This window comes from Emys orbicularis, chromosome 3 (assembly GCF_028017835.1).
Source record: "Emys orbicularis isolate rEmyOrb1 chromosome 3, rEmyOrb1.hap1, whole genome shotgun sequence".
In the NCBI taxonomy this organism is placed as follows: Eukaryota; Metazoa; Chordata; order Testudines; family Emydidae; genus Emys; species Emys orbicularis.
Window position 1 is genome coordinate 49005025 of NC_088685.1, and position 22380 is coordinate 49027404.

The window sequence follows — 22380 nt, forward strand, 5'->3', positions numbered from 1 at the left end:
ACAATTTAAACACGCTGTGCCTTTCTATTCCCCTCTCTCCCTCTCTCTGCTTTAGATTTCGTAAGTTTATCTTAAACCTCTCTTCTCTATCTTTCCCCTATCTCCTGCATTGTTTTTTCTCTTCCTCCCCACACAAGTTGTTTCAATAATTTCCCCATCCATCTGTTTAAACCTCTCCAACTTTTTGTTTCAGATCCCCAATTCCTTTGTGTAGGGAGGGAGGAGAAAAGAGTCATCAAAAAATCCTTTTTTTTTTTTTTTCAGATGATAAGAGCCGTCTACCTAATGAAAACTGTAGAGGCAAATTATTTTCAAAACTTATTAGAAGCAAGTGTTAGCCCTCTTTGTTTCTGGTTGATTGACAGGTGCTGCAGTAACAAGATGAATTAGTAGACTTGAACTAGAGTACCTAAGAAAACTGTATCTAAGTACCACTGTGCTGCCCTTTTTTAATTTGAGTACTGACTTCTGATTGTAAAATAATGAACAAACGTAAGAGCTTGAACATGTTTTATAATACCTGAGAAGTGATCCAACTTGTTCAGCTGATGTCAGATCATCATGTTTTATGAGATAATAGGTGTGGTATGTGACAGACTTTGTAGTTTGCAAACACTTGTATCTACTTCTCATGTGAGAAACAAGAAACAGACTTGCTGCTGCATGATGAGAAAACAAATTTGTCAGGAAGCATTTATCTCCTGATACACCCTTTACATATACACTGAAATGGAAGGATGAGGAAATAATGACATTTCTATAATACAGTATGATAAAGAATTATCTTTATTTCCTTTGGGCAAATTCTGCCCTAAGATGCAAACACCTAGGCTCACAATGAGAGTTGCATATGTGAACTTGAGAGCTGAATCAGATCCATTACATCTTGCCAATGCTGTATTTCAACAGAAGCTTTCCTGTGCTTCCATAATATAGGACTACCTTTGCCATCAGATAGGCATGCACAGCTCTCATTAACTTCACCGGGGATTACATCTATGCAAAGAACTGAGAATTAAGGATCTGATCCATTGTCCAGTGAAGTTATTAGGAGTCTCTCAGTTGCCTTCAATGGGCATTGGATGAGGCCCTAACAGCAGAACAGAAACTAATTCAAAAACGATTCCACAAATCACATATCTTGATAATACAAAAGATCCATCATAATAAATAATATGATTACTAATGAAAAATGTTTGAAACTTTTTTTTCTTTAAAAAAATGTATTTAGGTAAAATATTAGACATCCATTTTATTCTTTCTAGACACTGTTGGCAGCAAATACAGGATGAGTAATTGGACACTGATGAAAACAGGCCCCACAAACATAATCTGCTGAAATGAAATGCTTTGGAAAAATATTTTCATTATATTTTTCTATCACATTGGAGACTTGCTACTGCTGAAAATAACATGCCACACTGTTCTCCCAGATAGGTTCACACAGCTTCCGTTGAACTAAGAGTTGTGCAGTCATATCTAAGAACCAAAGTTGTAGCTTATTTACTTATTTATTAACATTTATATGACAGTATTACTCAAAATATTTTGGGGACTTACAGAAATATAGAAAGACACGGTTTCTGGCCAGAAAATCAGTCTAAAATAGGTGAGAAATACCCAGGTGAAGGATGGATAAAAGGGATACACTGTACAGTTAAACTAGTCAGGGTGATGACTGGCATTTATCTTTATAGTTCCATTATTTTATTAGTTTAATTTTTTCATTAAGGAGGAAGGGATCAGACATGGAGCAATGAAAGGAGAGGATGAGTTAATAGGAACAAGGGTATAAGAAAAAGGGAAATGCACTGTCAATTCACTGTTACCAAACAAACTCTCCTAGAATGCTTTCCTGGCTGCCAGGAGACTTTTTTTTCTAGTTTCCCAACCATGGCTTCCTTTCTGCAAGTCAAAGTATTCTTTTTAGCCCAGTTGAGTTGTCTTGATTGAAAAGCATGATAGTCTGACAATAATTTATTTATTATTTCAAGCTCTTTGTAGCTTGAAAGCTTGTCTCTTTCACCAATAGAAGTTGGTCCAATAAAAGATATTACCTCACCCACCTTGTCTGTCTAATGTCCTGGGACCAACATGGCTACAACAACACTGCAGACAATCAAAAATTAAAACAGAAGAAAAACAAACAAACATGTGAGACGGCAAAGGCACCTCTGGCAATGGACCATACCTTAGCTCAGTGCTGCTTTTATCAGAAGAGTTAGTGTATTCATGTCTTCCTACTTCATCTACTACACCACATTTCACCAGCAAATTAATGATGCAAGAATGCCCTAACTAAATCTATTTTCATTAGTGGCGGGAAAGGAGTTCCAGTTAGTGATCTACGGGTAAAAGTGGACATTTATGCTCTAGGTCACAGTGCACAGTGAGTACTAAATAAAAGATTATCCCAAAACACCAATGTACATTTTTTGCAATGGCCTAATTTAAAGAAAATTTTACCCTAAATAAGAGGATTAGACCATTAGAAAATAACCAAAAGAGATTAATCTTACAGTATGAATCTAGGGTATAATTTGACATCCATTAAGGTTGTATGGTGAAATTTTGTTTGGAAATTGATAGTGTCTGTTTAACAGAGAAATTGATGCCTCTTCTAGAAAGTCATAGAATTCCTGTACTGAAAAGAAAAGTATGAATTTGGCAGTACTTTTCACCTGGGAGAGGTTTGTGAAAATAGTTTAAAGGGGAAGAAAATGTTTGGTTTAAAAAATAAAGTCCACCTGTTTGTAGAGCTGGCATCAAATGCTCCTGTGGTGTGGAAAAGGTCCAACTGTTAAAAGACAAAGTTCGGATCTTGGAGTGGCTAGGCTTTTTTTTTCTCTTCAAAATCCGTACTATCCTTGAGAGGTGAAAGCTCACCTATATCGACTGCAATGAAGACAAACATTTATCAGGCCTTGTCTACGCTACCATTTAAGTCGATATAAGTTATGTCGCTCATGGGTGTGTGTGGGGGGGGAAATCCCCCCCCCAAGCGACGTAAGTTGCATCAACTTAAAGTCTACACCGTGCTATGTCAGTGAGAGATGCTCTCCCACTGACATAGCTTCCGCATCTCATTGAGGTGGAGTAATTATGTCGACAGGAGAGTGCTCTGCCATCGACATCATGTGTCTTCACCAGACGCACTAAATCAGCGCAACTGCATTGATGGCAACAGCGCTGATTTAGTGGGGTAGAGAAGACAAGCCCTCAGAGTCTAAATAACTCACAAAAAGTCTTCGGTGCCTATAGTTAGGCACTAAATCCATGCTTTGGTGCCTATGTCAGTAGTGGCCTGCTTTTCAGATGTGTTGAGCACCCACAGCTCTTATTGATTTCTGTCACCAAGATAGAAAATGTTAGTCGTCTTTGTCTAATTCTAAGCACCCAGGTTTGAAAGTTTGGCCAAAAAGAACCTTGAAAACCTATCAAAGATGAGTTTACAATAAAGCCCTGCTGTTGGGCTCCGTTCCATGGGGAATGCAGAGGAGATGGAAGCAGCTGTTCTCAGAGCTGATCTTGAAGAGGGCAACAGCAAAGCATTGGAGAAAACCTTTCTAATGGCTTCCTTACTCCATGCAAAGCTGCCACCACTTTCTCTCCATGCTTTACAAGCAGTGAGCTGGTTCTCTGGTGTAAAGGTTAGAACTCTAGGTGCAGAAAGCAGTGATCAGAGTTCCAAGGAGGTTGGCCCCTCCCCCTGGGCAGTAGCAGCACCACAATGAGCAGCTGGGAAAACAGTAATTATAGTAGCCCTTTTTCTTAGAGTCTTTGAAATTTCAGGTCCAATGCAATGTGACAATATAGGACTCTTGTTCCACAGGGAGTGTGATGTCACCTGCACTGGTCCTATCACAGCAAAAGCAGAACTTCACTTTTTGTTTACTTCACTGGACAGCAACTTTCAATGACAATTGTCAATTTATCAAAGTGCAGATTAACTAGGTTATATTGTAAACACTTAAGGGATTGTGAGGGTTAATTAATGTTTATAAAGATCTTTGAAGATGAAAAGTGTTATGCAAGTGCTTATTACTGGATGACATTTACCCTACTGGATTTCCAGCCCTTCTTTCTATGGGCAGACAAATCAACATACATAGCAAGCTGTCACCATACCTCAGTGGGTCACAGCTGAGAATACCAGATTCAGGACAAACTGATGAAAAATGGGTCAGCCCCACCTCAAACTTCTGGTTATTCTTCCATAAGATATACCAAGCCAGTAACAAAAGTAAACTTCTGTCTCATTGCACTGGTTAACAAGAAGTCAGAAATGCAGTCTCTTTAGGTATCCCAGCCCTTCTTTCACCACCCAAACACTAGACTTAATGATGAGTGGTTATTTAAAACCAATTTAATCAAACAAAGGGTTCTTCTAATACCAAGAGATCAGCCACACAGCCAGGTCAATATATAACTCAGATCTTATCCAATAATCAAGCTGTTGCCAATGCTTTAGTATTTAAGTTTATTTATAAGAGAAAAGAAAGAGGAGAGAGTTATAATGATCAAGGAAAACAAATGCATGCACTCATTGTAAAGTCCTTGTATCAGATTTGTAGCAGTGATGGAATAAACTTCTGGCTTTTTAAGTCTCTGGTAACTTCCAAAAGATTGGACCGTCCTCAGTCCATTGGTTGTAATGCTACTGTTAGTGTAAATCCATAGTCCAGAAATCAGAGCAGGAAAGAGGCAAAATGGAGATGCTTTCAGGGTTTTTTTATCTTCTCCCATGTGGAGGGATTACTCTGTCTTAGTTTGTGGGAAATTACAGCACATGATGGAGTCCAAGGTCACATGAGCTAGTCACATGCCCATGCATGATTTGATGACTCATAGGAGCAGCCATTACCCATACTTTGGCTAAAACATCTCCAGGAAGGCCCTTCGGGCAGGGACAGGCTTCTTCCATCATCAGTTGTGCAAGCTAAGTGACCTCTAATGGGCCATCAACTTGAATAGTCCATTCACAATGTGCTGACTAGACTGGATGCAAACTACCTTCTGGGTGTTACCCAAGCAGCAAACACATTTGAAATACAAGTATACAGTAAATATTCCTAATTTCAGATACAAAATGAAACATGCATATAAACAGGATAATCATTTGATAGATTGTAACTTTTGATACATTACATGACATATTTTCCATAAGATTTATTGCAATTGTTTAACAGTGGTAGCAACAATGATATACATAGTCATATTTTAATCATACAACATCACACAAGCTAATGAGCCATGGTATGGTATATCTTGCCAGCAGCAGCAGTTGGCAATTTAGCAGACCCTTGGCCATTAGCAGTTGTCTCTGGATATGGTTCCAGATGGCATTAGGCTCTTTGAACTGTCTGATCTTTTGAGATGGTTTAAAAAAAATCAAGAGTAAAATGTATAGGACTCTTCAAACCACCCATTATTTGCTATTCATCCTTTACTTTAGGGAGTTTTTCTAAAACTTTTACTGAATTTCTGTTTCCCTAGAAATATTCTTCAGTGAATTGCAATAGGCCATTACACCTTCTATAGTCATAATATAATATAATTTGCATGGTTTAGCTAAATATATATTGTCTAAGGGAGCACTTAACAGGATAAAAGATTTTGGCAAATTTAAGGTTTAGAATATTGTCAATTTAGTGACAGCTTAGGGAAACGAATGCTGTAGGGTTTGTTTTTAAAGTGAAATGTTTATTTTGATTCCTCTCACTCTGTAGAGTGTAGACCAGGGGTTCTCAAACTGGGGGTCGAGACCCCTCAGGGGGTTGCAAGGTTATTACATGGGGGGTTGCGAACTGTTAGCCTCCACCCCAAACCCCGCTTTGCCTCCAGCATTTATAATGGTGTTAAATATATTTAAAAGTGTTTTTAATTTATAAGGGGGGTCACACTCAGAGGCTTGCTATGTGAAAGGGGTCACCAGTACAAAAGTTTGAGAACCACTGATGTAGACAATGCCTTGACCTAATGGTTCTCCTACATCCTCCCTCAAATTACATTTTTACAGAGCTAAATTCTGCCCTGATTTCCAACCTGTGCATTTAGTCGTATGGTATAAGTCAGGGCAGAATTTAGCCCATTATTTATTTATGAACAGTTAGATTGAGCAAGCTATTGATCCTTATTAAAAAATGTTATATTCCTCTATTTCATATATTGACCATATGTAATAATAATGAAGATACTGCTGTAAATGTGCAAATTCTGTGTAGGTATGTATATACAATAACTCATTGGTTTCATTTCTATTCTAGCACCTTTCAAGTTACCACGTTAGTGTTTCATTTATTTTAAATAGTAATAAATAGCTTATAACACCACAAACTATAGGGAAATCTGATAGAAGAAAATAAATAAGCTCTGCACAACAAGAATATATATTTAACCCTCTGCTCATTCCCTTTCTTGGTGTTTTTTCATGGCTACCTAAAAAAACACATAGATACTCAGCAGGCAACTTGTTTACAAGAAGCTTCCAGTGTAAAAGCCAGCTACAAAAGGGGAGTTTATATTGTCCCTTGCCAGAGTCAGAGATACAAAGGAACAGTGAACCTTTTAAGCCTAAAAGAGGCTCCCAGGTGAGAAGTTAGGTCAGAAGTTACTATCTATCATGCACAGGGTTTCCCTGTGCAGTAATAATCTTTCTTCGTCAAGTGCTTGCTCATGTCGATTCTGTTCTAGGTATATGCGCGCCCACGTGCACAGTCATTGGAGACCTTTGCCTTAGCAGTATTCAGAGGGTCGGCTGCTGGGCCCCCTTGAATACTGTGCTCATGCATCAGTATATTAGGCGCCGCCGACCCTACGCCCTCTCAGTTCCTTACCAACCGTGACTGTTGGTTAGAGTGTCTTGTCTTGCAGCGCAAGAGCGTTAGCGGTTCTTATAGTCCATTGTTCTGTCTCCTTTGTATTTAGTTGATAGGTACTTAGTTAGACTATTAAGCTTAGTTTTCGAGTAGTAGTTTGAGTTAGAGTCCCGGCTGGGACTTCGCCTTGGAGCAGGCCATGCCCCGTTCCCCAGGCGTTAAGCCATGCTCATCATGCAGCTGGCCAATGCCCATTAGTGACCCCCAGGAGAGCTGTTTGAAGTGTTTGGGGGAGTCCCACAGAAAGGACAAGTGCAAGATCTGCAAAACCTTTCGCCCTTGAACTCAAGAGCAAATGAGCAGCCCCCCATGACGACTTCAAGGAGCACCAGGCCCTGCTCAAAAGGGTGGCTGCCAACCTGAACTTGGAGGTCGAGAAGCTAGCAGCAGAGTTCAACGACCTCTTTAAAAAGTCATACGCTCCTTCATCCCAGACCGGGTCACATTGCCCATCCACCCAGGGGTCCTAAATCTTTGTTAAATCTTTGTGGCAGACCCCCTCTTCCATTCCACCTACCTCCAAGCACACGGAAAAGAAGTACTATGTCCCGGCAAAGGGATTTGAATACCTGTATACCCACCCTCCAGTGGGGTCCTTGGCCGTGTCCGCCATCAATGAGAGGGATAGGCAGGGCCAGGCAAGTGGCACACTGAAAAATGAAGACACCAAGAGGCTGGACTTGTTTGGCAGGAAAATTTATTCAACAGCCAGCCTGCAATTTCAGATGTCGAACCATCAGGCCCTGCTATGTAGGTACAACTTCAACCTGTGGGACTCCATCAGCATGTTCAAGGAGGGCCTTCCACAGGACCGAGCCCAGGAGTTCGCCACCTTGGTGGATGAGAGCAAAGTGGTGGTGAGAGGCCCCCTCCAGATGGCCTGGCACGCTATGGACTCGGCAGCCAAGGTAATCGCCTCTGTGGTGGTCATGACACACAGCTCCTGGTTGCAATTCTCCGGGCTGTCTCAGGAGATGCAGTCTACCCTTCAGGACTTCCTGTTTGAGGCAGCAGGGCTCTTCTTGGAGATGACTGATGCATGACTCCATGGCCTTAAAGACTCCTCTACCAACCTCCGCTCCTTGGGCCTACACACCCCTCTGCAGACTAGAAAACCATTCCACCCCCCACCTCCTCCGCCTCCATCGACATCCTGGGGTGTCCCCCGGTTCAGCTCCTACAGGAAGAAGGAAGAGATAAAGGGTTTAAGCTGTGGCACCCTTTGTCTTCCCATTCCTCTATCCAGCCTGGTTCTTCCAGAGGCCAAGGAAGCCAGAAGCAGGTGTTTTGAGGATGCACCCGAAGACAGCACCCCAGTCACTTCCCAGAATCCACCCCCCTTCCTGTTGATGTGGTTGCGGCTGACCTTGGACCGTTGGGTGCTCGACATAATATCTTCAAGCTACACCTGGCAGTTCATGACCAACCCTCCTTCCCACCCCTCTTCCTCATCCCTCTTCAGGGACCCTTCTCATGAGCAACTACTCGTTCACGAGGTTGAGAACCTCTGTGCCTGGGGGCTCTGGAGGAGGTCCCTCCAGACATGAAAGGGAAAGGGTTCTACTCCCGCTATTTCCTAATCCCAAAAGCAAAAGGGGGCCTCAGACCCAAGTATCTCAAGAAGTTGAAGTTTCACATGGTCTCTCTGGCCTCCATTATTCCCTCCCTGGATCTGGGAGACTGGTACGCCACCCTCGACTTAAAGGACATATATTTCCATTGTCCTGGGGCACAGGCGTTGCCTCTGTTTTGTGTTGGGCCACTGCCATTTTCAATTCACGGCCCTTCAGTCTCTCGTCAGCCCCAAGAGTATTTACAAAGTGGCCAGTGGCTGCTTACCTAAGGTGCCGAGGTGTGCAAATGTATCCATATCTCGACGACTGCTTAATAAAGGGCCGATACTGGGATCAGGTTCAGTGTCATTTCAACCTGGTTTGCTCCACCTGTCGTGACCTGGGGCTGTTAATAAATGAGAAAAAGTAAACCTTAGTTCCAGTGCAGCACATAGAGTTCATCAGAGCAGTCTTCGACTCTACTCGGGCCAGGGCCTTCCTTCCTGAGACCCGGTTCTGGGCCATGGCAGACCTGATCTTGTGCGTGCAACCCACCCTCTTACCACCGCTCATATGTGCCTGAGGCTGTTGGGCCATATGGCAGCCTGTACTTACATGGTCCAGCATGCATGGCTCCACCTCAGGCCACTATAGGCGTGGCTGGCATCGATCTTCGCCCCCAACAGACACAACATAGGCCGTGTGGTCAAGGGCCTGGACCACATCCTGTCATCACTCGCACGGTGGCAAAAACTCGCCATCGGTTACCCTTGTCTCCGATGCTTCAGACCTGGGATGGGGAGTCCACCTTGGCAATCTCAGCATGCAAGGTCATTGGTTCTGTCTCAATCATTCCCTACACGTCAATGTCAGGGAGCTCAGAGCGGTCTGCTTGACCTGCCACACCTTCCTACCTCACCTAAATAGCAGGGTGGTCCAGGTCCTGATGGACAATACAGCGGCTCTGTTCTATATCAACAAGCAAGGCAGAACTAGGTCGTCTGCCCTTTTCCAGGAAGCCTCAGGCTATGGGAATTCTGTGTACAACACAACATCCATCTCGTAGCCGCACACCTCCCCAGCGCCAGGAATGCCTTGGCAGATCACCTCAGCAGGACCTTCTCGTTTCGCCATGAGTGGTCTCTCCATCGAGAGGTGGGCTACTCCACAGGTGGACCTGTTCACATCTAGGCAGAACAAGAAATGGCACATTTTCTGCTCCTTTCAGAGGTTCGACAGAGGCTTCCTGTTGGACACTTTCCTGCTTCTGTCGTCGGGGGCTCTAACGTATGCCTTCCTCCCAGTTCCATTGATCCACAGAGTCCTCATGAAGTTCAAGCAGGACAGGGCGAAAGTGATCCTCATAGCGCTGGCGTGTCCGCACCAACACTGGTTCAGTATGCTGCTGGACTTCTCGGCGGTTGCTCCATTATGGCTACTGCTTTGGTTGGATCTGCTGTCACAAAACCACGGCAGTTTTCTGCATCCAGACCTGGCGGCGCTGCACCTGACAGTTTGGCTGCTGCATGGTTAAATGTAGAGGAACAGGAGTGCTTGGTTGGTGTCCAACAGGTCCTGTTGGGCAGCAGAAAGCCCTCCAGCAGGGCAACCTATCTGGCCAAATGGAAGCGGTTCGCTTGTTGGATCTCGAATAAATGCATTCGGCCCGAGCGGGCCTCACTGCAGTTAATCCTGGACTACCTTTTGCATCTCAAGCTCCAACGCCTGTCCCTTTCAACTATCAAGGTCCACTTGTCTGCTATATTAGCCTTCCATCCGCCACTTGACGGTAGGTTGGTTTTTGCCCAGGACATGATTGCCAGGTTCCTCAAGGGCCTCGAGCGCCTCTACCCACACATCAGGGACCCCATCCCTCCGTGGGACCTGAAACTTGTGCTGTCGCAGCTCACGGGACCCCCCTCCCTCCCTTCGAGCCTCTGGCTTCCTTCTCTCTCTTTCTCCTTTCCTGGAAGGTCGCGTTCTTGGTTGCAATGACATCTGCCCGCTGGGTCTCTGAGGTTAGGGCACTTACCTCGGAACCGCTGTATACAGTCTTTTACAAAGACAAGGTCTAGCTGCGGCCGCACCCGGCTTTCCTGCCCAAGGTGGTCTCACACTTTCATACGGGCCAGGACATTTACTTACCTGTTTTTTCCCCAAAGCCGCATAACGAGGAGGAGGAGGAGCATAGATTGCGTTCCCTAGACATCAGGAGGGCGCTAGCCTTCTACATTGAAAGGACCAAGGCATTCCGCAATTTGACGCAATTGTTCGTCGTGGTGGCCAACAGGATGAAAGGTCGTCCAGTGTCTGCTCAAAAAATTTCTTCTTGTATCACTGCCTGCATTCACTGCTGATATGATTAGGCAAGGGTGCCACCTCCGGTGATCGTGAACACCCACTAAACCAGAGCGCAAGCCTCTTCGTCAGCTTTTCTAGACCAGGTGCCTATCCAGGACATCTGTAAGGTAGCCACCGTGTAATCCATCCACACGTTCACGTCCCATTATGCGCTTATCCAGCAGGCTCGGGATGATGCTGGTTTCGGTAGAGCAGTGTGGCAAGCCGCAAGACCATGAACTCCAAGCCCACCTACGAGGATATTGCTTCTGAGTCACCTAGAATGGAATCGACATGAGCAAGCACTCGAAGAATTAAAAATGGTTACCCACCTTTTTGTATCTTGTTCGTCGAGATGTGTTGCTCATGTCCATTCCATTACCCGTCCTCCTGGCTCTTTGTTGGAGTTGCCAGCAAGAAGAAACTGAGGGGGCGCATGTTCGGCGGTATACTGATGCATGAGCGCAGCACTCAAGGGGGCGCCACAGCCAACCCTACAGATACCACTAAGGCAAAAGTCTCCGACTGTGCACATGGGTGCACACACACCTAGAATGGAATGTACATGAGCAACACATCTCGAAGAATAACATTACGAAAGGTAGGTAACAGTTTTTCTTTCTCTCTCTCTCTCTCTCTCTCTCTCTCTCAGCCTCCAACCCCCTACATCCCTGATACTTAAAGGTGCAGTATCAGGCCCTGAGATCTTAAATATAAACAGCAACGTTAATTTTGTTCATTTTAAACATCTTCTATAATCTTTTTCAGAACATGAGGGTGCGGACAGTAAAAGGACAAGATTATTATTCCAAATCAGGAGCAAAATTCCATGGAAAAATGGAACAGAAATTTCTTCTGGTTGACTGTAAGAAAGTCATGTATGGTACTTACAGGTAAATTCAATACACAAAGCTGTGAATAGAATATGTTTCCTTAAAGGTAATCAGAATATGACTCTTTCATGATAAGTAATTTTGCTATTTCTGAAAATGGTCAGTATACTCTATGGTTAACTTTGATATAATTTATATTGTATATTATTTAATAAGTCTGACATAGAAGTTTTGTTGGGTAACTAACATAATGTAGGGCCAAATTTTGAACTCCTCATTCAGTATTTAGTGAATAAGGACTCAAACAGACTCAATTTGGCTTCAGTTCAAAGAAGTCAGTAAAAATAGAGGTCATGTCTACACTTACCGGGGATCAACGCTGCTGCAATCGATGCAGTGGGGATCTATTTAGCGGGGCTAGTGATGACCCGGTAAATTGACTGCAGGTTGCTCTCCCGTCGACTCTGGTACTCCACTGGAACGAAAAGAGTGAGGTAAGTTGGTGCGAGGGAATCTCCCATCGACGCAGTGCAGTGTAGAAAGGGGCGGCTCCAGGCACCAGCACAGCAAGCATGTGCCTGGGGCAGCAAGCTGCGGGGGGTGGCGTGCCGGTCGCCGTGAGGGCGGCAGTCAGGCAGCCTTCGGCAGTGTGCCTGCGGGAGGTCCGCTGGTCCCGCGGCTTCGGCGGTAATTCGGCGGCAGGTACGCCGAAGGCACGGGACTGGCAGATCACCCGCAGAAACGCCGCCGAATCCACGTGACCAGTGGACCGCCTGCAGGCATGCCGCCGAAGGCCGCCTGATTGCCGTGCTTGGGGCGGCAAAAAACATAGCGCCGCCCCTGAGTGTAGACACCGCAGTAAGTCGACCTAAGTTACGTCGACTCCAGCTACATTATTCACACAGCTGGAGTAACATAACTTAGGTCGACTTATCCCGGTAGTGTAGACAAGGCCAGAGTAAGGACCCCAGTATTTGTCCCATACCATTTAATTATTCTTATTTAATATTCTCCTTAGAAAAGATCACCAAGGTATATTTCATAAGCTCTCCTGTTAAACTTCTATTTGTAATAGTCCTCCAGATACTTGCATCGTTAATTTGTTCTTTCCTGTTTTGTGTTCTACACTGTGATCCAAATTCAGAGGTGATAATGTATAAGGTAAGATAAGTTAGACTCTCTTACACTTGGTTAGATTTCCCTTAGACCAACTTATATCTACTTAACAATATACAAATATGTGCAAGGGAGTGAAAATTGCCATAACTTACATATTGAGGAGGTAGAAGAGACTATAAAAATGTGGTAAGCTAAAAGGAGGATGGCCAACTTTGTCTTTCACAGTATTAGACGTTTTTATTTGCCTTTCTTGCAACACTTCTCTCTTTTGGGCTCTCAAATTTATTTGCAGCAACATAGAGATTATGGGCTAGATCCTCAGCTGGTGTCTGATAGAGTTCTGCCAGTGTACACCAGCTGACAATCTGCTTAGTGAGACTCAGCTAACTAAATTCAGTTGTGAGGTGTGCAAGGTGATGAGGGAAGTGCCAGGTTCAAAAGTGAGTAAGTATAAGAGGACGCAGAGGGAATCTGACTGGTTTGACATCTTTCACCGATAATGCCTTTGAAATGTTAGTGTCTGTGAGAATGTGACTTTGAAAATTACTATGTCTCAAAGAAAAGCATTTTAGAAAATTGCTGTTTTCATGACCAGGCACTTTGGGGCCTAAATCATCCATTTCTGCTGAAATTAAGCTTCCATTAAAAAAAATGTTTCAAGCAAGTATGGTAGCTAGGACTATCATATTTGAATTTGTCTTCTAAAAATTAGTTAAAACTACAGAATTTTTTAATGTTCAAAAGTGCAGTACGCTCATTTAATAACTTCATTGAAAATGAATGAGAAATAGAACTGTTTTACATGATTCATTACGTTAACTTTTTGATGTAATTCTATTATATTTTCATATTTCTTTCCTGAAAAATACAAAACTAACTGAACAAATAAAATAAAAGAAGTAAGACATTCAAATTAACTCAACAATCCTTATTACTATCATCAGGACCAACAAATGGTAACATATTGCTTAATACCTTCACTTTCAGTTTTCTTTAATTATTTTGATGCAAGGAAGAATGGGATCATAAAATAAATGTATATCTGTTACAAATGTAATCTACAAAATATGTAGTTTTAATAGTGACATCACGGTGTGGCACTTTACTTCTGGGGAAATTCGGTGTCAAAAATTCTGCACAGAATATTTTAAAATTCTGCATATTTTATTTATTAAAATAATGCAATATAATCACTCTCTGGTTTCAATTATTTCGGTAATTTGTTTAAACTACAATACAATGGATGGAGAATGGGAGTGGGGAGCATTGGAGGAAATCCCCCAACCCCCTTGCCTACTAGTAATGTAACTAGGTTTGATCCTATATTTCTAGTTATTAGTCAACAAATAAATGCAGCCATATGCTCAGTGTTACATCATAGGCAACTGAACAGCAAGTGAGGACTGGGGAATTAAACTCACAATTTATATTGGCTACTGACCATCTCCAGAAAGATCAGTAGCAAATAGTTCATGGAGCACATTTTGATAGGAAATGTTTTCAGTCCAAAAATTTAGACCAGTTCTAATCACTAAAGCACCGTAAGCATTTATAAGGCCGTACTGTCCTTTACACAACTCTGGCAATGTAAAGGAGCCTTAAACCTTTTACACCTGTTTTATACGCTTGGGGGAATTCACTAAGCAGGCAGGCTGCTACATTGTGCTCTGCCTGAGGGGACAGAGCCTGCCCCACGCCTACCTCCTCAGAAACACCCCAAAGCCCTGCCCCTCCACACCGAGCATGCTGCAATAGTGAGCGAGAGGGACAGAGTGTCTCCCTCTCACACATGCACAACTGCCTAGCCCCTTCCCCCAGCGGTGATTTACATCTCTACTGGCGGTTCCATGTGCCTGAACCAACCTGCCTGCAATGCCGGGGAGGGGTGTTTGACCACTCTTGGGGCTTCCCTTTGCTCCCCCATCAGAAGTAATTTTTCTGCAGGGAAGCAAAGAAATCTGTGGGGGACATGAATTCTGTGCAAACGCAGTGATGTAGAATTCCCCCAGGAGTAACACTTTTGTTAATCACAATGGCATTAATGCATCCATGTGACACAACATTTATAGTGGGTTTTTTTTGCATTTTTTGCTGATGTAAAGCTACCTTCTCCATTAATGCTGTGATTGGTACGTCCTTCAACCATTCTGAACACACTACAGGAGAGTTAAATTTCCATTATCAAAGTATTATGTATGTATGTATGTTATGAAGAGATTTCACTATCCAATTCTTGGGGTCTACTGGAGGAGTTAATTTATTTAACAATTCCAGTGTACATATTTTTGAGGATTTATTTAGTGCTTGTCAACACACAATTAGTTTGTGGCAAGCGGGGGTGTGAATTTACCCCATTTTAACTGTCTGCATAGACGCAGCTGAATCGCATTAAAAGTTTGTTAATGTGCTTTGATCTAGTCCTCTTTGAAATTGGATTACATTGAAGCACGTTAACAAACTACTAATGTATGGCAGCAGGGAGCACACAGACAGTTAATCCACAGCAGGCTAGAATGGGGTAGATTCACATCCTAGCTTGCAGCAAAGTAAATGTTTGTGTAGACAAGCTCTTATTTATTCAGAACTGTGGAAAGACTTTTGCATATATTCCTAATTTACTATTTTCATATAATAATACAAATTACTTATGCATACTGTGGGCCTAATTTTCAGATGCGGCCTCTGAATTGCAGGGCTAATTTTGCACCTACAAATAATTGTACCTACAGTTTTACATACACTATTAATTGCTAGTGAAATTATTTGCACTTGTGCACCTATCTACCCAATTTGTGGATGGAAACATTGAAATGTAAAGAGTTTGTAAGTACAATTAGAATGTTATGGGCCTAATGCAGCTCCCACTGAAATCAATGGTAAGTCTCCCACTGAATTCAAATGGAGTTGGGTCAGGCCCTCCATATCTAAGTGCCATGAATCATGCCCACAGTTAACTGCATGAATAAGTATTTGTGCATGAAAAAATATGTTTGCTAAATCAGAGAGTGGGAAGAGGCCCTCATAATAATGAGGCCTGGTATGATGCATTTGTCCAAAAGTTTTAGAGTATTGCTAACTGTAATTTGTTCTGCTTTCAGCTTTATGTGGTCATTTGAAAAAACCAACCTCAGCATGGTTCAAGTTATCACAGGACAACTGGTTGAATCCTTTGATGAAGAGTTTAGGACGCTGTATGCCCGTTCCTCTGTTCCTAGTTCATTTGCCTCAGAATTAGTTAGGGTAAATAGTCACAGGATACTCTGGGAGAATGGCACATGCCAGCATTCACAGTCTTCTTTAGCTTCGGTTTCCAGCCAACGAAACCTTTTTGGTAGGCAAGACAAGATTCACAAACTAGATCCCATTTACTTGAAAACTCGAGGAAGATATGCAGTGAATGAAATAGATACATATGGTTTGAGAAATCAAACCTACAACAAACTACCCTTTCATCCAGGTTTTAACATGCAAAATAAAATTCGGCAGAATCAACCCAGTGAACAAAACGAGCATTGGAAGAGACATAGTTATGCTGGGGAAAACCCAGAAAGGACTCCTTACTTTTTGCTACACAGAGCTATTAATCGGGCCAATAATCTATCATATACTTGGAAGATGCCATCTGATAGCCTTAGTATTGTATCTTCATTAAAGGGAGGCTATACAAACAATTGCAATACACCCCAACAAAGTTTTGCTGATCGGTTTGCACAGCCAAAGATAAATATTGCAGAAAGAAATTCAATTGTACGGAGGTCTTTCAATGGAACAGATAATCATATCCGCTATCTGCAGCAGAGGATGCCAACCCTTGAACACACTACAAAATCATTTCTCCGTAACTGGCGAATTGAGTCCTACTTAAATGATCAGTCAGATTCTGCTGCAGATTGCAGTGGATCAGCAGGCGGTGATAGGTATGAGGGCTATGACACAGCGGAAAATATTAAAGCTCATGCCCTTTATTCTCATTCTCGCCTGAGGTCATCATTAGCTTTTAAGCCAACTTTGCCAGAACAGCAGGAAGTAAGCAGCTGTACAAGTTCTTCAAATTCCACTATCGTTGGTTCAGAGGGAAGTGAAACACCTAAAGGGACGCCCAATCATATCCCGATTGTGAAAAATGTGACCGACAAAGAATCAGCAGAGGTCAGCACTAACGTCCCACCTGACTCAGATGAACCAAAAAAGTCTGGAATGCAGGTTGCAGAAAACAAAAAACCTATTTTATACCCAAATGCCACTCAGGACCCATCTATCTACATGTACACAGCCTTCTATGTAAACAGACAGGCAGAAAATGTGAAGAACCACCAAAATGAAAATATACTAAAAAGGCGAAGTTTCCCTATGTTTGACAACTCCAAGTCCACTTTGGATCATGGTGCCAACAAACAGGCGTCCAGCTATGTGTACAGCACACTGACTAGGCAGAGACTTAAGCGGCCAGAAAATCTAAAGCCCCCAGAGGATACAATAAAAAACTCTAAAAGCTTTCACAGTGTGACCAACCACATAGAACATGAAGAGAAAAATCTTGAAGAAGAATCAAAGAGCCCCACTACCACAAAGGCCATCTCTGTGGCTGCTCTAGCCAAAGATAGCAAAGAGGAACCTAGCAAAGAATGTACTTTAAAGAAAGAAAATAAGAATTCTCCAAGTTTCCTGAAAAAGGGATCCCAGAAACTGAGGTCATTGCTGAATCTCACACAAGACAAGAAGGAAAACTTGTCAAAAAACAAAGGTCCTGTGTTTTATAGAATGTGCAGCAGTTCTGACACGTTGGTTTCTGAAGGCGAAGAGAATCAAAAGCCAAAAATATCTGAGACTAAGGCTGATTCCTCTCCAAGAAAAAAGAGGACCACCTCAACCAATTCACAAGGCAGCTTGCATAAAAGTAAAGAGGATGTCACTTTGAGCCCACCAAAGTCTCCCAAGCCACCAAAGTCTCCCAAGCCACCAAAGTCTCCAAAACCTCCATTTGATGAAAGCAGTAAAAAGTGCCCTACTTTATGCCCCCCTGAAAAGTTCTTAGAAACTCTAGGAGATGCATCCACTCCAAGATTTAATACTGAACAGATCCAGTACCAAGAGGTGAAAGAAGCTATAACTAATGCTACCCAGGAAACTGCACCTGTTTCTAGTTCTCCACAAAGAGTAAGCACAATGACATCCCAGCCTGGAAACTCAAAGCACAAAGAGGAGTTATTAAGATCTCGTTTGAGTGAAAGACGTGTTTATAGTCGCTTTGAGCCATTCTTGAAGATGGAAAGCTCTGGTCAGCCAGCAAGAAATACACCCAAGAGCAGTACACACCTCCCAGAAACAAAAAGCAAAACCTTAGAGAATAACTATGCAAGGGGCAATCAAGTGGCTCATTACAACTCGACTGTATACCGTCCATTACAGCCAAATGAAAACAAGCTTCGAGGATTTATGCAAAAGTTTGGAAACTTACTATACAAAAACAAATAACACCTATATAGTCTGAGGACTGTGTGAAAAATAGCAAAGGCAGCAGGACTGTAAGTATTTAACTGACTTAGACGGATGGGGAGGCCTGTAAAGTTTACAAGGGTTTCTGCAGGGGTTAGAACTTTGGAATTGATGTATATGTTTTTATGTAATAAACCTAGAGTTATTATACTTCAGTCATTACACAAGTTCTGTGTCTAAAAGATGTTTTAAATGAGATGTTTATAATGTTTATACTGTAAGATTAATTTGAGCTAGATACTTTCCCTCATTCAGAAAGTATGTAATAATATCTTATAAGTGTGAAAAAGAGGGAGGAGGTTTTTTAAACTCCAACTAATATTTTTTTCAAAAACCTGTCATTTAAAAATAGAATAATACTGGGATAAGTGGTCTGCTGTGTCTTTTCAGCATTTATGTACTCTTGAAAGTAATAAAAGCAGATGTTAATTCATTGTATGTTACTTAGCCATTTAAACTAATTTTTGAAAGCCTCTTACAGACTTTACCATGTTACTGATTGTCCACACAGACTATATTGAACTGTGAGGGTAACAAATGGAGAATCTCACTTATTGTACTGAATATTGTATGTAATTACATATCACCACAAACCTCAAAATGACCCTCACACCAGGGTGTGGTGTACTTGTTTACAATGTGAAATGGTTGTAACTGTAGGGTGACATTTTAAAAACTATTGATGCATCAAGATTTATTGAAAGTAGGCTGCAATTGGAGTTAAACCTCAAATGTACAGTTAACTTTTTATCATATATGCCAATATTCCATAATGCATCCTTAGAAACATGTGCTTTCCTGTATTTTTAAATTTGGAGCATCAAGGAAGAAAATTAGTCTGTGGATTACCATTTCTCAGACAAGTTTGTAAGTTCCCCATATAGTTCCTAGCTTTAAATGTTAGCAATTGAATTTGCAATTCTAACTTAAGTAGTCCAGTTAAGAAAAGTTGTAGGCACTTATTTCACTCAAAACTTGAAGTATTTCCAAAGACTAAAGTAATGGAAGCAACAAAAGACCTTTTAGACAGACTGGGTGAAATTCTGGCTCCATGGGAGTCAGTGGTAAAATACCCATTGACATTAGTGGAGCCAAGATTTCACCTTCTTGTTTATAAACTCCTGTTCCTAATTTCTTCCTATTTATTATATGGACCAAAGAACCATGCACAGGAATGCTCACTGTTCACTTGACCAGCTTGCATTCAAATCATTTTTTTAAAGTATGGAAACATTCACAAACTCTTTTCATTTGAATCGGTCAATGCTAATTTAAGGATTTGTCAAATTGAGATAATCTGTTTGCAAAATTCGGGTGTTCTGCCAGTGATTTCAATGGACATTGGATCAGGACCCAACCATTTTATTTAACTAAGACATGAGTAATTCCCACTGAAGTCAATAAAGAGTTACTTGTATCAAGCAGTAAGATAATCAGGACCCCACTACTGTGCATAGTAAATATAAGAAGAGTATGAGAGAGACAAGGTTGGTGAAGCATATATTTTATTGGACCAACTTCTCTTGGTGATAGAGACAAGTTTTTGAGCTTATACAGAGCTCTTCTTTAGATCTGGGAAACCTTGTCTCTCTAATATCCTGGACCAACATGGCTACAACAACATTTCATATGAGAAGAGTATGACACTGATGATTAATATTTAATGTTAATTCATTCACAAACATTTATTTTTAATGTCTATACCTGAACTGTATCAGAGGGGTAGCCGTGTTAGTCTGAATCTGTAAAAAGCAACAGAGGGTCCTGTGGCACCTTTAAGACTAACAGAAGTATTGGGAGCATAAGCTTTCGTGGGTAAGAACCTCACTTAGATGCAGTGTCTTGCATCTGAAGAAGTGAGGTTCTTACCCACGAAAGCTTATGCTCCCAATACTTCTGTTAGTCTTAAAGGTGCCACAGGACCCTCTGTTGCTCTATACCTGAACTGATTGTTGAGATGAGCACACCAGTGATTTCTGTATGTTATTTCCTTTATTTTAATGGGGGAGGGATTTTGAATAAGAATATTGTACTGTTGAGGAGAGCAACTCCCATCCAAATAACTTTTTTAAATAGCAACCATATTTTCATGCAGTGATTGTTAATATTATGGAAAAAGTTGTCTTGAATTAATCTCACATTACTGGATTGACAGAGAGGCCCTGATTATGATCTCACTTAATTTAGCTTTATCTGTATAACTTGGAACAAATATGGCCCACGGCACCATAGTATCTAAGTGTTCTACACTCCTGTAACCCCACTGAGTTATTTCTGATTTATACTAACATATAGTGATCCATCCCGTCGCCCATTCCCAGCTTCTGACAAACAGAGGCTAGGGACACAATCTCTTCCCATCCTGGCTAGTAGCCACTGTTGGACCTATCCTCCATGAATTTATCTACTTCTTTTTTGAACTCTGTTACAATCTTGGCCTTCACAACATCCTCTGGAAAAAGAGTTCCACAGGTTGACTGTGAGTTGTGCGAAGAAATACTTCCTTTTGTTTGTTTTAAATCTGCTGCCTATTAATTTCATTTGGTGACCCCCTAGTTCTTGTGTTATGAGAAGGAGTAAATAACACTTCCTTATTTACTTTTGCCACATCAGTCATGATCGTATAGACCTCTATCATACCCCCTTAGAGGTCTATAAACTCATTCCATTTGAAACCTAAAAGAGATGTGACCCAAAGATAATAGGCCCTATCTAGCTGAACTCTGAATTTCCAGATGCAGTTAAGACAGCAGATTGGTCTATGAAATTTGAAAGATAAAGTAAAATGTATAATCAGTGGTTGATGTGAAAGGATTTCCCCCTCCCGACAGCACTCCTCAAAAATTCCAGTGAAGGGATATGCTATTTAATTCTTTTTTTTTTTTAAACATGCCTGATTTGTTCATCGGCTACGTCAGAAACCTGCTTGTTCCTACCCACCTATGGCTGTGATGGGAGTCCTTGAACTATAGTGTGCTGCATTTCACCTAGAACCCTCTCCTGTTCCCATTAAAATCACAATGGTTATTGCCAGTGACTTCTATGAGGCAGGATCAGGACATTTCCCAAAAAATAGTTTTAAGCAAAATGATATGTAATAACAATAACTATTTTATAGTGGGGATGGTATTTACAGTTAGTGGTGATCTCTTGTGTCTCAATTGTATGTTGGGTCTTTCTCTTTCCCTCTACCAAAAGTTTTCAGTTCCTTCTTAGCTGAGATATTTGAGAAAGTATATGAATTGCTTCACTAATACATGTTGTTAGTTTGCCTTTTCCATGCTGAACTGGCATCGCTGCAGTGTTCAGTATATAAAATGCCTCCTCACAACTCTAGGGGGCTGCCCAGTATGGACTCCTGTTACTCTCTAGACAGCAGCATTTTTTATTAACATTACATTTTTATGATCAGCAAGTTTTCAGGAGGGTGTCCCAGTTATGAGAACTCCACTGGAATACATACAAGCTGCAGAGCTGCTCATGGCCCTGTAAGTCAGGATTTGTAAGCAATGGAAGCTCATTTATTTGCATTCTCCTGCCCTAGGCAGCTCTCCAGCATACCACCATAGAATGTTCATATTTTTCCTTTTGGGGCTACCATGGCAGGTGCTAAAAATTGCAGTTCCCTGTGTGTGTACATACATGTAGTAAATCTTATGAGATATAGTTTGTTACAATTTTTGGAAAATTACTATTTCTTCTATCAAAGGCAGATTGCTAAGTCAAGAGAGAGAACATATAAACATTTCCAGTAAAATGCACGTAATATACATTTGTTTGCCAATTGTCTCTCTAGATGGTATGTCTCTCTAGATGGGTATAGTTGAGAAAATTGCGTGGGTGGGGGGGGGAGAGAGAATAGACAGATCACCTGACATTCTTTCTCTACAAGTAGAGTACAGAGGGTGTAACATAGGCCAGGAAAAAACCTTCCTGTGTGAGTCTCCAATTAAAATACCGACAGGATACCACTACCAACATTTTATTTTCTTTACTGATTTAAGTATACACTGGATGTAAAACACCAAATATTTGCATGTGAACATAGTGCATTTAAGTGTCTGTTCTACAATGCCTGTTCTTGCCTCATCTAGCAGTCAAAGAGCTCAAAAACCTGATTGTTTCCCACTGATTTTAATGGCCTTTGTATCAAGCTTTTAG

General features: G+C 41.7%; 1 protein-coding gene across 1 annotated transcript in view; it reads left to right on the top strand.

The window, feature by feature from the left end:
• Window positions 1–18198, top strand: part of FAM83B (family with sequence similarity 83 member B) — a 74357-nt gene extending 56159 nt beyond the window's left edge. Inside the window, exons 3-5 of the mRNA XM_065402131.1 lie at window positions 11540–11664; window positions 15822–17678; window positions 17718–18198. Coding sequence (XP_065258203.1) covers window positions 11540–11664; window positions 15822–17678; window positions 17718–18198 — 2463 coding nt within the window. The remainder of the gene's footprint in view (window positions 1–11539; window positions 11665–15821; window positions 17679–17717) is intronic.
• The last annotated feature ends 4182 nt before the right edge of the window (window positions 18199–22380 follow it).